At 38.7% G+C, this 15,317-nt stretch overlaps 1 protein-coding gene across 1 annotated transcript in view; it reads right to left on the minus strand.

Moving 5' to 3' along the window:
* NHLRC2 (NHL repeat containing 2) overlaps nucleotides 1–15,317 on the minus strand; it is a 54,533-nt gene that overhangs the window by 26,319 nt on the left and 12,897 nt on the right. The window contains 3 exon segments of the mRNA XM_006903636.1: nucleotides 259–388; nucleotides 2,470–2,591; nucleotides 6,034–6,489. Coding sequence (XP_006903698.1) covers nucleotides 259–388; nucleotides 2,470–2,591; nucleotides 6,034–6,489 — 708 coding nt within the window.

Here is a 15,317-nt window from a genome sequence, read left to right on the forward strand (position 1 = left end):
GTTATACAGATGACACAACCCTGCTTGCTGAAACTGAGGAGGACCTCATGCGCTTGCTGCGGAGGGTCAAGGACTGCAGCCTTCAGTATGGACTGAGGCTCAATGTCAAGAAGACACATATATTAGAGCTGTATTTATTTTGACAAAACTAACAAATCCCCAATCCCCTGGTATAATGTCCCAAGAATACATTTTTAAATACTATTTTTATGAAGTGAAATTTACTTGTTTACTTATTTGATAATAAAGTTTACCTACTTGATGTTCCTAAAACTAAGTCCCACGGGGAGCTAATGGGCTGCTGCTGGCCTTTGGCTCCACCTTCTTTATCAGTTCCTTGGACTCCAACACCAGCCACAGTGCTCACGGCTTCAGCTTCGAGGTCAATCTATAGAGAAATTAATCAGTATTTTATGGAACGCATGCTACTTTTGCTTGTTTCCTTATATATGTGAAGATCTCCTTCATTAATACATGTACTTAGAACGTGTGGGTTATTTTTGGTTTTTTAAGTGACTCATCAACTCTCAGGTGATTTCTTGTATGTAAGCTCACAACCACTCAGTCTCTCTTATCATCCTGCCTGCCCACTTCCCTACCCGCCTCCACTAGCACTAGTGCTGATTAATGTGAACTAGGAAACTTTTTATGAGATGTGAAAATACAATCTAGAAAAATGTATGCTTCAAAAAAATGCACACACATTTCAATTACACTTGGCATTTAAAAAACCAACAAGAGATATAACATGCAGCGACATTAAGGACGCTACTGTAATATTCACAATCCTGGCTTTCAAAAGAAAAATAATTAAGGCATTTAAAGAAATAAGAAGTATGCGCATTCATGAGGGAGCAGAGGGAGAAAACAGAAATCGTCTGAGAAATCTCAACCACGAAACTTACTAAACAAAACTTTAATCAACTTAATAATATGCTCAAATACTTAAAGGAAACCATGTACAAAGAACTAAAAGAACCATGAAAGCATGACCCCTCTATGTGCTATCTACAAGAGGCTTTTCTTTAGATCCAAAAGATAAAGACAGCTTGAAAGTAAAAGGATGAAAAAATACTCCATACAAACAGTAACCAAAAGATGGGTATTATATAATAAAAGAATCAACCCATTAATAAAGTAATTATAATATATATTACACCTAACAATTCTCTTACTGCTATTAAGTCAGAACCAAGCCAGAGCTGAGGCTTCAGCAGGTTTTCAGAGGCTGTAAATCACAGAGACTGCCCATCTTTCTCAATTACACACGGCATACACTCAATCACCATTACATACAACACATGCTCGACGGTACACAACAACATTAAAAAAAGAAAAATCTTAAATCAACAGTCTAGACTTTTCCCTTTCAGAACTATAAAATGCATAGTAAATGAAACCCAAAGCAAGTGGAAAGAAGGAAAGAATAAAGATCAGAGTGGAGATAAAGGAAATAAGAGGTTAGAAACAAATCAAAAGAGAATTTATGAAAGTGCAAGTTGGTTCTTTGAAAAGACAAACACAACTAATAAACCATTAGTTGGACACACCAAGAAAAGATAGATGAAAATTAGACATAAGGGAGATAATGCTATTGATCACAGAGAAATCAGAGGACTTAAGAGAATACTACATGCTGAAAAAGTAGGTAACTGAGATGGAATGGACAAATTGCTAGAAAGGTACAAACTACTAACGCTGACACACATAGAAAATCTGAATAGATCTCTAACAAGAAGTGACTAAGGCAGTGATCAAAAACATTCTACGAAAGCAAAGTCAAAAGCCCAGATGGCCTTTCTTAAGAATTCTATCAATGCCCAAAGAATTAACACCTATCCTCTTCAAATTCATCGAAAACAAGACGAAGCGAAATTCATAAAGTCAGAAAGTAAAGGAAGGGTTATGCAGATCTCAGTGGGTGGGAAATGGGGACTCATTGTACTTGGGCTTGACAGTTACTACTACAGTGGGACTCTGAGGGAGTACAAATGTGCTCTCTTACTATTATCAATATATAAAATCCCCACTTTTGTTGATTCTGGCGCATAGTGATCCTCCATTTTATTTCAAAAGCTGCCAATCTTAATGGGAGGAGACTGCCTATCTTTCTCCTTCAGAGAACCGGCAGGGTTCGAAGCACTTACATTTTGGTCAGTGCAACGCACCATGCATATCAGCATCAAAGTTATTAATCATTATATAGCATACTCATGATTGGGTTTATAATAATTATTATTCTCATCTTTTTTACTTTAATCTTAATAAACTATCTCTTCTTGCTAAAAAAAAGGAACTAGACTTGACATACAGGAAAGCAAGGTATTTATGAATAAAACAAAAAGAAGACCATGAGAAAAGTAGAATAAAGATGCTCTGGGATATCCATTCCTACCTGTAACTTCCAATATTTAAGTATCAGTTTTTCTGATTAGAAGCAGTATAAGTTCATTTCAAGTGGAAAATTACCTTTCTTATGAGGTGATTTTCAGTATCTGCCACATAGATCGTAGTATTCATTATGGCTATACCCTGTGGCGAATTAAAAGTTGACTCTGAGAATGTTCCATCTTTCCTTCCAGGGTTAGGTCCTAAATAACAGAAAGCAAAATTTGTTCCACTCAAAAGGAAATCACAAGAAAAAAAAAAAAAACAAGAAACTAAGATTTTTACGTAATGCTAGGTATTTAATATAAAAAAAGATACCTCTTTTAAAAATACTAGCTGTTTTTCTCAAATATGACTTTCTCCTAATGATAGGACTTAACTGCATAATAATTACAAGTGAACCTACATATAGTACATAAAAGGAAATAAATTTTTAAAGCATTTTGATTACCTATTATCTAGACCAGAAAGAGGTAAACAGAATTTTCCTCTTTCAGCTTCCAGAAGATAGATTTGTGACAATTTTGGAAGACAAAGATTCTTTAAAACAATACAATGAAAATGATGAACTTGTTCTTCAGAAAAACACTCATAGGCCACAAACGATTTCAGATAGCTGCCGGATTTTCTAGGCTGTCATTCTGACAAAAGCGCAGCCTTTCTCTTGCAGAACTCCTCGGTGTGTTCAGTCACCTTTTCAGTTAGCAGCTGAGGGTTTAACTATGCTAGAACTCTGAATCCTAGAGCCCTATTTCTTGGTGCTGCTACTTCTTAGATGGGGATTATTTTCAATTTCCTCTTCTGTAAAATTAGAAAACAGTAGTACTTACCTCAGAGCACGCAGAGTGCTTAGAACTGTACCAAGCACATATCAGGTACTATACATGTGCTTACGATGATCATTATGACTGTTGCTACTATTATTACCACTGTTGTTACTGGTGAGAATTGTTTGGGGGGGGGAAGAATTGAAAGGTCACTGCAAACTGGGAATTACTGGGTACTGTAATTCCCTCTTGGGTATTTATGAGACATTAACATAGTAAAAGACTTGAGAAGTCTTATGACACCCTAAAAAAAAAATCTGTGAAATCACATTAAATCAGTATTCCCCAAGTATATCTTGACCAAGAAATTAATTTAAAAGAAACCCAAAAAACTAAAGAAGAGTTATTATTTCAACATAAGATAAAAGTATTAGAAAGATGCTTTGGGGGAAAAGGCTTGCTGCTGTTTTTTTATCTGATTAATAAGAATATTCTATATCATTTTTCAAACTTCAACAATCTATTAAATCCCTTTTAATCTAAACGCAAGCTTTTACAACAGACATTTTTGAGCAACAATTCTCTTAACTGCCTGTCATAAATAAAAATATCAAGTACCTAAAACAAATGACAGAAAAAACACACATACTTTAACAATCACACACACATAAATACACACTTGATAGCAACAAGAAAGTCAAGTTTTGTTATGAAGAAGAGAGATAAAAAATTGAAGAGTTAGAGAAACAGTACCTTGGTGTACTAAGACCAGAATGAGGGCTTATAAGTGTAACTAACTCTTCTCTCTATTAGGAATTCTGATATTTCTACTCTAAATGCTAACACAGCATGTGTTACTAAGGCATTACTACAAAAACCAAATTGCTCTTCTCTTTGACAAATAAGTAGGTGACAGTTCAGCCTAGATGGTTAGGATTAATAAGCGTTTACTTAAAAGAGTCTATTAATTATACAGATGTAAACAAGGCTGTTCTTTAGATTTGAGAGCAGAGAGATAGGGAACAAAATGATCTATGCTTGCATGGTATTTACTCTGCTTCACTGAACGGGACAAGATCCAAAATATGGTGACATCCTTATGGGCAGACCCCAAAAAATCTCTGACTATAAAAGCAGACTGTGACTGCCAACCACCCCGTAGAGCAGAGTAGACTATCTATAGGGTTTCTAAAGCTGCACATTTTTGGAGAGACTGCCACATGTCTTTATTCAGTGGAGTGGCTCATGGATTCGATTCATCTACCTTCCAGAGTTAAGTTTTAACTCCTGTGCCACAAGGGTCCCTTTCACGTTAGGGGCAAAAGCCCACAGCAGTGGCGTTGACTCTGATTCATGGAAATATTCCATGAGGTTTCTTCACGGGAAGAGACTGCCTACCCACCACCAGAAAGGGCGGTGGATTCAAACTATCAACCTTTCAGTTAGTGGCACCAAATACTATGCTTGTGCCAACAGGGTGCCTGACAGAGATGGAAGGAAAGGAAAATGATGGGCACGTTTTTATTTTACATCTAAAGTGATAGTTTATATCAAGTTCTGGGGATACAGCAGGCTTTGAAATGTTCTACTTTGATAAGGTTATGTGTGAGAAAAAAAAGGATAAATTATGTATACTGAAGCCGAAAAGGGAGAGAACAGTTTAAAAATAATCTATTTTAGGGCATTATGGTTATCATAAGAGTTTGGAATGAGTGGAGTATACTCGGGGTGAGGGTGCAGGGGGATTGTATACCAATGAAGGAGTTTTTTCTTTTGCTTCCAAAGAAGAGCAAAGTGGGGGTGGGGGTGGGGTGGAAAGGGAGAAAAGTGCAACAATGAATGAATGGAAATCCACAATCTCTGTAAATGTTCATTGAAATTAAGAATAATTAAAAAAAAAAAAGTCAAATACAACTGGCCTTTGAACCTAGGTTTAAACTGTGTGAGCCCATTCCACATGGATTGTACTTCCCCCGTTGTGAATGCAGAGAATGCAAGTGGTGTGAACATGCGCACTCAGAGCTTCATGTGTCCGAGTTAAGTTGTTGGTCTCTCGTGCATAATGTACTGCTCACAAGGAGATAATCAGTGTCATACATTTTAAGGGGACACCCCAATAAAACAGACGAAAGCAATTCACATCTGAGTGGACGCAACCACTTCTGACCCATGCTGCTGAGCGTCTAACTGGAAATCAGACATGGATTTTCAACTTCACGAGTAGTAAGAAAACCTAATCCTTGTACTATTCAAGGGTCAACCATATGTACTCCTGTTTAAAATGCCAGGAACACAGAAATACCCAGCTAGTACTTTCATAAGACATGATAATGAAAGGTTTGTGAAAAAACAAAACACAATCTAAAAACGAGAGCGAGGTGTGAATACACATTAAAGCTCTCACTTAAGAGGTTTTTTCCTTTTTCACCTTAATGAAACTTGAAGACTTTTGTCTTATGTGAGAAAAAGAAGAAATAAGCTTCGATACTATCTATTACATGACAAAATAATTTCACGATCAAGTTAAATAAGAAAACCCCAAAAACCAACCCCAACAAAACAACTCATTGCCATTGAGTCAGAACTGACTCACTGTTGACCTCTCAGCCAGCAGATGTTAGAAGCTGTAAATCGCACGGCACGAGACTTCTAACCTTTCCCCTGTGGAACAGCTGGTGGATTTAAATGCCTGCCTTGTGGACTGCAGTGCACTCTTTATCCACTAGGCCACCAGAGCTTCAGATAAAGTTAAAAGGCAAAGAACACTAACCTTCTAGAGTTCAATATTTATAAATGCAAACATTTCTGCTTTAACTAGAGATAGTTTTTCCCTCTGCAATACATTACACATCATGTACAGTATACACACACACTTTACCTCCAATGCTGTGTTGAATCTGTCCATTCTTCGAGACAACCAAAATTCTATGATGTCCAGAGTCTGCTATGACTAATCTTTCAGTAGCATGGTCTACTATTACTTTGCCAGGAAACAGCAATGGTGAAGGTGACAAAGAATCTTTGTAGAGTTTTAAGCCAATTCTTGTGTCTTTAATCTGCCCCCGATCTTTGTAATACTGTAGTGCTATTGAAGTGTACAAAAATAAATTCTCTTTGTGTCCCTCTCCCATCAAAGAAAACAACATATTTCCACGGGGTCCCAGGATGACCAGAGTTGGCCAGCAGGAAACTTCCAGTTCTTGCCAAAGGCTGGCATCTGCGTCATTCACCACCGGGTGCGTGATATCGTACCGAAGAACAGCACTCTTAATGCTCTCCAGGACTTTCTCATTTGGAAACTTAGCCGAGTGAACACCAATCACCAGCAGACCATCTGAAATGGAAAAGGTAGGAAGTAAACACAGTAAACAATTAAAGGTGGATTACCATCCTCAAGACATTGGGTTTGGGGTCCTTAATAAATGTAAGTATTTCACTGAGAGGAAAAGAAAACAATGCATAAATGACATTAGTGTCATCAATGCATATAAACACATATATACAAAAATAACATTATCTATATATTTCTATCTATATCTATGTATATAGATATCTATCTCACAACTATTTTGATAATGATGTCAATGCATGTATGACTCAATTAAGGGGATTATATAAGGATGCAATGTCTTCATGATCTTTATCTACACAAAGCTATCTTAAAAAAGAAACAAAGAACAAAATTATTTTATTAAGATTTTAAAATCTTACAGCTTCTACCTAGAATAAGCTCCTTTGAAATTCATGACGACTATGAATGCTTTTTTTGAGTTTTATTGCTATATTTTATTTCAAACTTAACCTTCAATTACAAATTAGCAGAACAAAGAAATGTTTCTAGAACATTAGGCTGTTGACTTATAATTCCTACTATAGGTCTCAGAACAAGAAGTAGAAGGAGGAAGTAAGAAATATTAGGTTGATTAAGAGAAAAAAACTCAGTACTAATTACCAGAATAAAATAACAGTTATTAATAGCTTTGTAAATTTAAATCTCCCATAATATCCAGAAGAAACTATACAAATCAGGGTGAACAATATACAATACACACGGATTAGAGTTCTGTTTCTGCTATGGAGACGTAATTCCCTCATAGCCTCCCTCTCCGTATTTACAGCCATTAACTCCAGATCAAAACATCAACACACAGCCCCCTCCTCATACACGTGGACTGTGAAAAGTCACCAAATAGGCAGAATGTAGAGTGGAGTATAAACTTGCAAAAGCAAAGCACCTAAGGGTAAGTGAGCTCCCAGTTCTGTTTCTTTCCCCATTTATAGCCTTGCCTTGAGTGTGGGCCCAGGTCTGAAGCAATGCAAAACAAAACAAAACCCGATCTCCCACTGTGAGAATCAATTCCACCCACAGTGACCCGGCAGGGCAGAGCAGAACTGCCTCACAGGTTACCATGGCTGTGGTCTTTGGGGAAGCCAACTGCCTCTTTTTTTCTTTCAAAGCATCTGGATGAGTTTGAACTACTGACCCTGGAGTTAGTAGCCAAGTGCTTTAAGCACGAGAGGGCCTATAAAGCAATGCACAACTCAACACTCCTACTCACTGCTGTTGAGTTTGTTCTGACTTATGGTGATTCTCCATTGGGTTACCAGGCTCTTTCTCCCTCAGAAAAGCTAATGGATTCAAACCTCTGAAGACGTAACTAGCTAGCCGGGTACAGGACTACGCCACCAGAGGTGCCTCCTGAAGTAATGCCTGCTCACCTTTCTGGTCTAAGGAGCAGGGGTCACTGGAGTATGTGCAGATGTAATGCACGGACAAGAGCCAGAGAAAAGGATTCTTTGTGTTTGTGAAATGTTCCTCTATCTTGCCCTAACCTTGAACATCAGTGAGACCTAACATAAATTAATGAAGCAAATACTTAGAAAAATGAGATGGGAATTACTGTGCTTGAAGTACCTTCCTTGGAGTTTGGTTTCTCAATTTACTGGTAATCTGAAGGCCAGGGTATTTTCCATCTTCTAGTATCACTCAACGCAGGTTTTATGTGTGGTTTTATCTGCACGTCCAGTCTTCACAGAGAGGAAGAGTGGAGACATCTGGCATTAGTCCATCATTCTCCTCCAGACTTAGGAGAAGCAATGATAGATACTTTCTTTTTAAAAAAATACCGGATTTATTTATGGTTTCATTTACTCAGATCAAGTATTGTCCTTTTCCTTTGATATTTTATTAACTGGTAAACTAAATATTCACAAGACCCAAAGCTAGATTTACATAATGGAATTCTGAGTACCTTTCTTTATATAAAGTAAATTGTTCTATTTTATATAACTGACATGGTATCTTAATAAAAAATAATTCAAAAGAGAAATTCTGGTTTTGAAACTGTATCCAAATCAAACAATACCAAAAAGAAAAACAAAAATAAACTCCAAACTTAATTACAACTAGTATTATAATTTGATATTCAAATTATTCACAGCATTTTCATTTTTGTCAGCTGTTTGTTCTGAAAATGAATGTCCTGTCCTTGCATGTTTTACCCTTCATAATAATAATTCAGTAACTTAATAGTTCTTTCGGCTTTAAAAACTACTTTAAATCCACCATGTGAAATCAGAATCTGGGAAGAGAGATTGTGTTGGAGAAGTAGTGGGTCAGTGAAAGAGGGGGAGACTTTCCATGAGCTAGACCGACAGAGTGACAACAATGGACTTGAGGACAAGACTCCAGGATGGTGCAGGACCAGACAAGTCTTCCGTGTCCACAGGGTCCCTAAGAGTCACCTCCATTCACGTAACAATGGACGGCTTGCTTGAAGTTGGAGGAAAACCCAGAACACATAAAAGCTTTTCACAACATGCACCTTTTAGATATTTATTTGCCTATAAATGTCACAAAAATATTCAGAAAAACTGTTTGAAAGAAAAGGATCAAATAAGTAAGGAGTACACTTATTTTATGCACAAGACTTTTTGATATAAATATTGTGAGAAATCGAAAATTAGTAACATTTTCTTTATGTACTTTCCTGCAAAGTGGGACTACTTTTCTCCTCTCTTTCAATGCCCTCAAGTCAGAATTGACTCACAGCTGTGTTTTCAGGTTTTTGTGAGGCTGTAAATTATACAGAAGATCCGTTGCTGGATTCAAACAGCCTGAGAGGTGCTGCTTTTGCATTAGCAGCACAACTTGGAATATGAAATCACATTCTAGTAGCTTCCAATCTTAACGCCACCGCTTAATGTTAGGTGACTTTTGGCTTACTCTTTGTACCTCAGTTTTCTTATCTGCATAATGGGAATAATAAGAGAATCTTTCTCATAAAATTGCTGTTAATCTTGGGCTTTTATTATATTTAAAAATCTATCTTCTCTCCTTTCTCCACCAAGGTAAAATTTTGTATTTTGCTATCCATTTGATCTTTCCTTAAAACAAACAAAAATCCCTGTTAGTGTGCTTACCTGTGTAAGAGTTTCCAATAGGGAAAGTAACATTTTTTTCTAGAAATAAACTCAGAAAAATTAAAAATTTAACTTTTATTTTTTCATCAGTCATGATGCACACAGAGGTATTCAATAAATATTAACTATAATCTATTACTATAAATAGACTTACTTTACCTTTTTCTAAACCTTTTCTCAGGATATCCCTTTCTTTCTGGAATGCCTCAACTATCAAAAAGTCTATCTATCTTTAAAATTTGAGATCAAATCAAAGTCTTAAATCAAATTGAGCTCCCCAAACATTATTTAATTCTATACCTTACAGACTTACATCAAATGGAATAAGAGATAAAACATGGATGCAAAACTAACAATAAAAGGTTTTACATGACAGTTTTAAAATGCTCCTGTAAGCACGAGTAAGGGAAGCATGGCTCAAGTTGTCACAGTATCGAAAGTAAAAGAACGATGGCGGTGCAGATCCGCGCATGGCGACCACTTGAAAATGGTGCCCGTGCAGGCCAGGTTTCATTACCTTGCCCATGTAGTTACCCTGAGGTGGAGCTGGTTCACCCCCAGTTAACATGATGGCACAAAGCAGAAGTTCAATAACAGGGCAATCTGAATTATTAAGCCTACCAGAAGGAGGTGAGGAGTGGAAACTCTGGTGGCCTAGTGGTAAGATGCTGTACTGCAATCTCAAAAGCAAGCAGTTCAAATCCACCAGCAGCTCTGTGGGAGATGATGGGCAATATCCTCCCATCGATGAACTGCTTCTGAAAACCCAGTGGAGGGTCAGCTATGGGTCAGTTTGGATTCAACGGCACACATCACCACCATCACTAAGAGGTTAGGAGTAGGGAGTTCTGGTGGCTTAGTGGTAAGGAATTGTGCTGTCAACCCAAAGGCACATGGATTGAATCCGCCAGCTGCTTTGTGGGAGACAGACAGGCAATCTCTTCATAGGCTATTAACTGCCTCTGAAAACCAGCTGGAGGGTCAGCTGAGTCGGTCCTGACTTGATAGTACACAACAACAGGATGTTAGGACGGCTTCTACCGACTCCCTCCCTTCAGTATTTCTTAATTCCTTTGGGTACAACAGACCTCACAGTGGCATGGAGGACCAAGGCATAAGAGAGAAAAAAATCCCATCAGCCAGCTCCCAGCCGCTGGCAAACCCAGCAAACACTGTGCTTGACTGCTTCCAGCAGGGCTCCTTCATCAAGTGACGGCTCCTGTCAGAAGAGGTAATCCAGAATAACCTGCTTACACTGCCGACGACTACTTCTGCAGGAGTGACGACAGGTGGACAGTGGCAAGGATTCCCTTTCTTCATTTCACAGGCTTAGTCCAATCCCTTTTATTTATAATAAAAGCCCAACCCCTTGGGAATTCACCCCTTATGCACTGTGTAATCCTCCCCTAACCCTTCTTTCACCTCCCTCCACGATAATGCTGTCTCTATCACATGAAGCTTTGCCCCTAATTGTTTATGTGCATATGAATGTTCTATTACAATAATCAGCATGAAGGAAAAGCATCAAAACCAGAGCAGCGTGGCCTGGCTGTTCCATCTTAACCCGGGACTCTCCTTTACTTGGCTGAATTGTGTTACTGGCAAAAACTTAGCTTTAAGGTCTCAAAAACATCCAGCAGTCTTCAACTTCTCAACTCTCTCCTTGACTTCTGCAATGTTCCCTACAACTAATGTCACAGCTTAACATAGTTTATTTCAACTAACCAGCCCAGGGTGTTTTCTCCTTCCAATACTTTAATAACTGTCTTCTGGTCAACATACCCATCCTGCTCTGAAGAAGTGATGACCAGTGAGATCTGGATAATGATAAGTGTTAACAGGGAAGAGGGAGATGAAAAGTGAGTCCCAGGAGGGAACAGGGTACATGCTAAGAGGGAGGAAAGAGGATGGGTGCAGGGAGGTGACGCCAGGAACAAAGGGGAGCATGGGACAGAGGACTGTCCCACAGATAAGGGTTGGTCTTGTGAGATAAGCATGGAGATCTTTATGAGCAATGAGAAAAAGCAATCTACCACCATCAAGTTGATTTGGAATCACAGTGACCCTCTTGTCTAATTTCTAGGGTATAAATCTTTGCACAAGGAGATTGCCCATTTTTCTCCAGCGAAGCAGCTGGTAGTTTCAAACCACTGACCTCTCGATTAGCAGGACAACACACAGCACATACTTTGTATCCCAGGATGCTTAAGAGCAATGAGAAGGCAAATGGAAAGTGAAGTGTAAGTCTCAAAGGTACTTTAACTCAAGGAGCCTTAAACTAAACTAATGGCATCGCGTTCCAGTGACATTTCTCTAATGTTCCCTGTCAATGAATGGCACAATCACCCACCCAATCCTATAAATGATCTCTATGATAATCAGCTATCCCTACCTCATTACCCATAGCTAACTCATGACCAGGTTCTCTTGGCTACATATAATTTTTTCAAGGTCTTTTCATGTTTCACAGGGAGCATGACAACAGCCTTGACACATATCTCCCACATCCATTCTCTTCCACCCATGAACATATATCCTTGATGCTTGAAGTCATCCTGGTTTTAAAACAAACAAGAATCAGAATATGTCATCTTACAGAAGGTCCATCTTTACCTTTCCATTGTTCTTACTACAAAACCAAAATGCCATCTCTCCAGTACTTTATTCTCACCTTTCTTAAGGTACATTAAAGAAAAAAAAAAACCCAACAAACCATTCTATCCTTGAGGCTAAGGAAGTCCAGGATGGCTGGAGTACCTTGAGGCGACGCAGGAAAAGAGTGTGATAAAGAGGCCGGAGCAGCAGGGTTTTAATTTTATCCTAAGAGTAATGGGAACCTGAGAAGATCAAAATCGTTAAAAACTAAACTGAAGCAGAACAGAAGAAAATTTGATAGCTAATAAAAAAATGACATTACATCCACATTAAATGCTCTACAAATGTGCTATAAATTTGCCATTGTTGTCTAGTTAACATAGTATGTTAAGCATAAACACGAAAAATAGATGGACTATTCAAAAATAAAAACTGTGTGCTTCAATGACTTATCTGATGTGCTCTCTTGCACATCAAGCCACTGTTTTTGTAACTTTCACCATATGACTAGCAAGAACCAGGTGATTCAAGTATATAAAATGCTAATGTGGGGGTCACTGACCAGTTGTGCCATGATGCCAGGCTTAAATTAAGCTGGCCCAGAAGCAGCATATGGGGATTTCACTACCATGAACCAGAGAGTGCAGCATATCCTTTGGATGTGGACTCACTTCACTAACCAGAGGGACAGCTGTGGTCAGAGAGACAAAGCCAGCCTGAGAGGTGGCAGCAGAGTAGAGAATGCTGTGAGACTGAGCTGTGGGAGCCTGGGCCAGAGGCAAGAGAGCTGAGGAGTTGCTGGTGAATTAAGTGCCTCTGGGTACTTGGCACAGGAGCTAAGTCGGCTGGCCCATGGAGTGAGAACTGAGCCACTCTGGCCTAGGGCTACTGGTAGACTGGGGGTGGCATATAACTAAGAGAACTTGGAGGGCTCTGTAACATGTACTCCAGGAGGGAGAGGCCAAAGCCAGGAGGATGAGATTCAGAAATCGGCTTGCCTGTGAGTCTGAGAAAAGGTTATCATCACTAAAGCTGCTATTCTCAGTGTTCTTTTTTTTTTTTTTAACATGGAGAATCTATTTTTTTTTTTTAATACAGAACACTTCATGATTTTGCGTGTCATCCTTGTACAGAGGCCATGCTAATCTTCTCTGTATTGTTCCAATTTTAGTATACATGCTACCGAAGCGAGCACAGAATTTACATTTCGAGACTAATATATACCCAGTCTTCCCTTATCATCTATCTTGTTATAGGGCATATTGCATTTTCTTTGGTAAATTCTAACTTTTATTGTTACATAATTTGCAAAATAGAGTTGAAATGATTGTTATAGGTTTTAATATTGACAAGAAGAACTAGACTTTAATACAACTGAAATACAATGATGAGCTGTACATTTAAAAATGAAGTCACACACATAATTTTTGTTGTTTGAAGAAAATGACAAAATTAGCAAGAAGTCACAGTTGAAAGAACAAATAAAACAGATCGTTGAGATTGTGAAGATGAGGAATAAATATATCTGTTTCAGGTAAATATTCTGAGTGTTCTTGTGATTCAATTGTAATCTCTTACTTCCCTAATAAGTCCCATAATCCTGTGAGTTCTGTGGGGTCACAGCAATGAATTATTAAATCCTGGAAAGACTGATGCTAGAAAAATATGAGGAGTGTGTGAGAAGTGTCTGACTTCATGGGATTCAACTTCGTGCTGATACTGTTGCTGGGGATTCTTCCCTGTGAGGTTGGTAGTGGTCAGATGCGCACTCCCTTACACTGAAGAGTTAACACAGCAGGACTGACGGCTAACCTTTGCAAAGACCCTGGAAGAGTCTCACGTCACCCCTACGTCTTTTTCCTGCCCTGATTTTTCTTTATATTCTTTTAATAGATTAAATCATAGCTGTGAGTAGGACTATCTGTTGAGTTATCTGAGTGCTCTGATGAAAGAGAACCTGGAAATGGTTTCAGGGATCTCCCAACACAAAGTGAAATGATACGCTGACTCTCTGCCATTAGTTTCACTATACAGATGCACTCTTTTAATCTTTAATAACCTGGAAAATAAGATTACCACATACCACATAATCAGAATGCAAGCATGTACTTGATAATATTATGACATTCAGGGTTTTCAAGCTTTTACATATCAACAGACACCTAGTAAACATTTACCAAGTTTCATAACAGATGCCTCCCTACAAAAAAACCAAAAAAAACAAAGAAACAAAAGATTACTTTTCTCTGGATAATGATCCTTGTGCTTAACTGGGGTATTATACAATACCAGAACCAAACCAAATCCATTGTCACTAAGTCAATTCCAACTCACAGCAGCTCTCTTCGACAGCATGGAACTATCTGGCCGGACGGCTTCCAGAGCTGTGTCACTTCTACAGAAGCAGAATACAACAACCTTCTCCTGCAGAGTGGGTGACAAGTTTAAATGGTTTACCTCAGCAGTCAAACACTTAACCACTGTGCCACCAGGGCTCAATTATAAAACCGTGTTGTTGATGTTAGGTGCCATCAAGTCGAGTACGACTGCTAATGACCCTATGAACAAAAGATCTGAACCCAGTCCTCTCCTGCCCCATCCTCACACTTCCTGACACACAAGAGCCCACTGCAGCAGTCACCATGTCAATCATCTAGTTGAGGGTCTTCCTCACCTTCTTCGACCCTCCACCTTTCCCAGCATCATGTCTCTCTCCAAAGAAAGCACCTCCTAGCAACATGTCCAAAGTATGTGAGGCAAAGCCTCATCATTCTTGCTTCTAAAGAACATTCCAGCTGCACCCTCTCCAAGACATATCTATTCATTTTCTTGGCTGTCCATGGAATGTTCGGTGCTCTTCTCCAACACCACAGCTCAAAGGCATTAACTCGTTTCCATCATCCTTATTCACGATCCAGGTCTCAGATGCATAACTAGTAATTGGAAAGACTACAGTCTTAATTCCTATTCACTGTCCAACTCTCTGATGCATAGCACGTAATTGCAAAGACTATAGCCTGGATCAGGCACACCTTAGTCTCCAGCCTGATGTTGTTGCTCTTCAGTACTCTTGAGAGGTCCCTCACAGCTGACTTTCCCAATGCAATTCGTCTCCAGTGACTAGGGATGATAGAAAGAGAATTG

The sequence above is a fragment of the Elephantulus edwardii genome, unplaced genomic scaffold (genome assembly GCF_000299155.1).
Source record: "Elephantulus edwardii isolate Elephantulus edwardi_28Jun2011 unplaced genomic scaffold, EleEdw1.0 scaffold00006, whole genome shotgun sequence".
NCBI classification, from domain to species: Eukaryota; Metazoa; Chordata; class Mammalia; order Macroscelidea; family Macroscelididae; genus Elephantulus; species Elephantulus edwardii.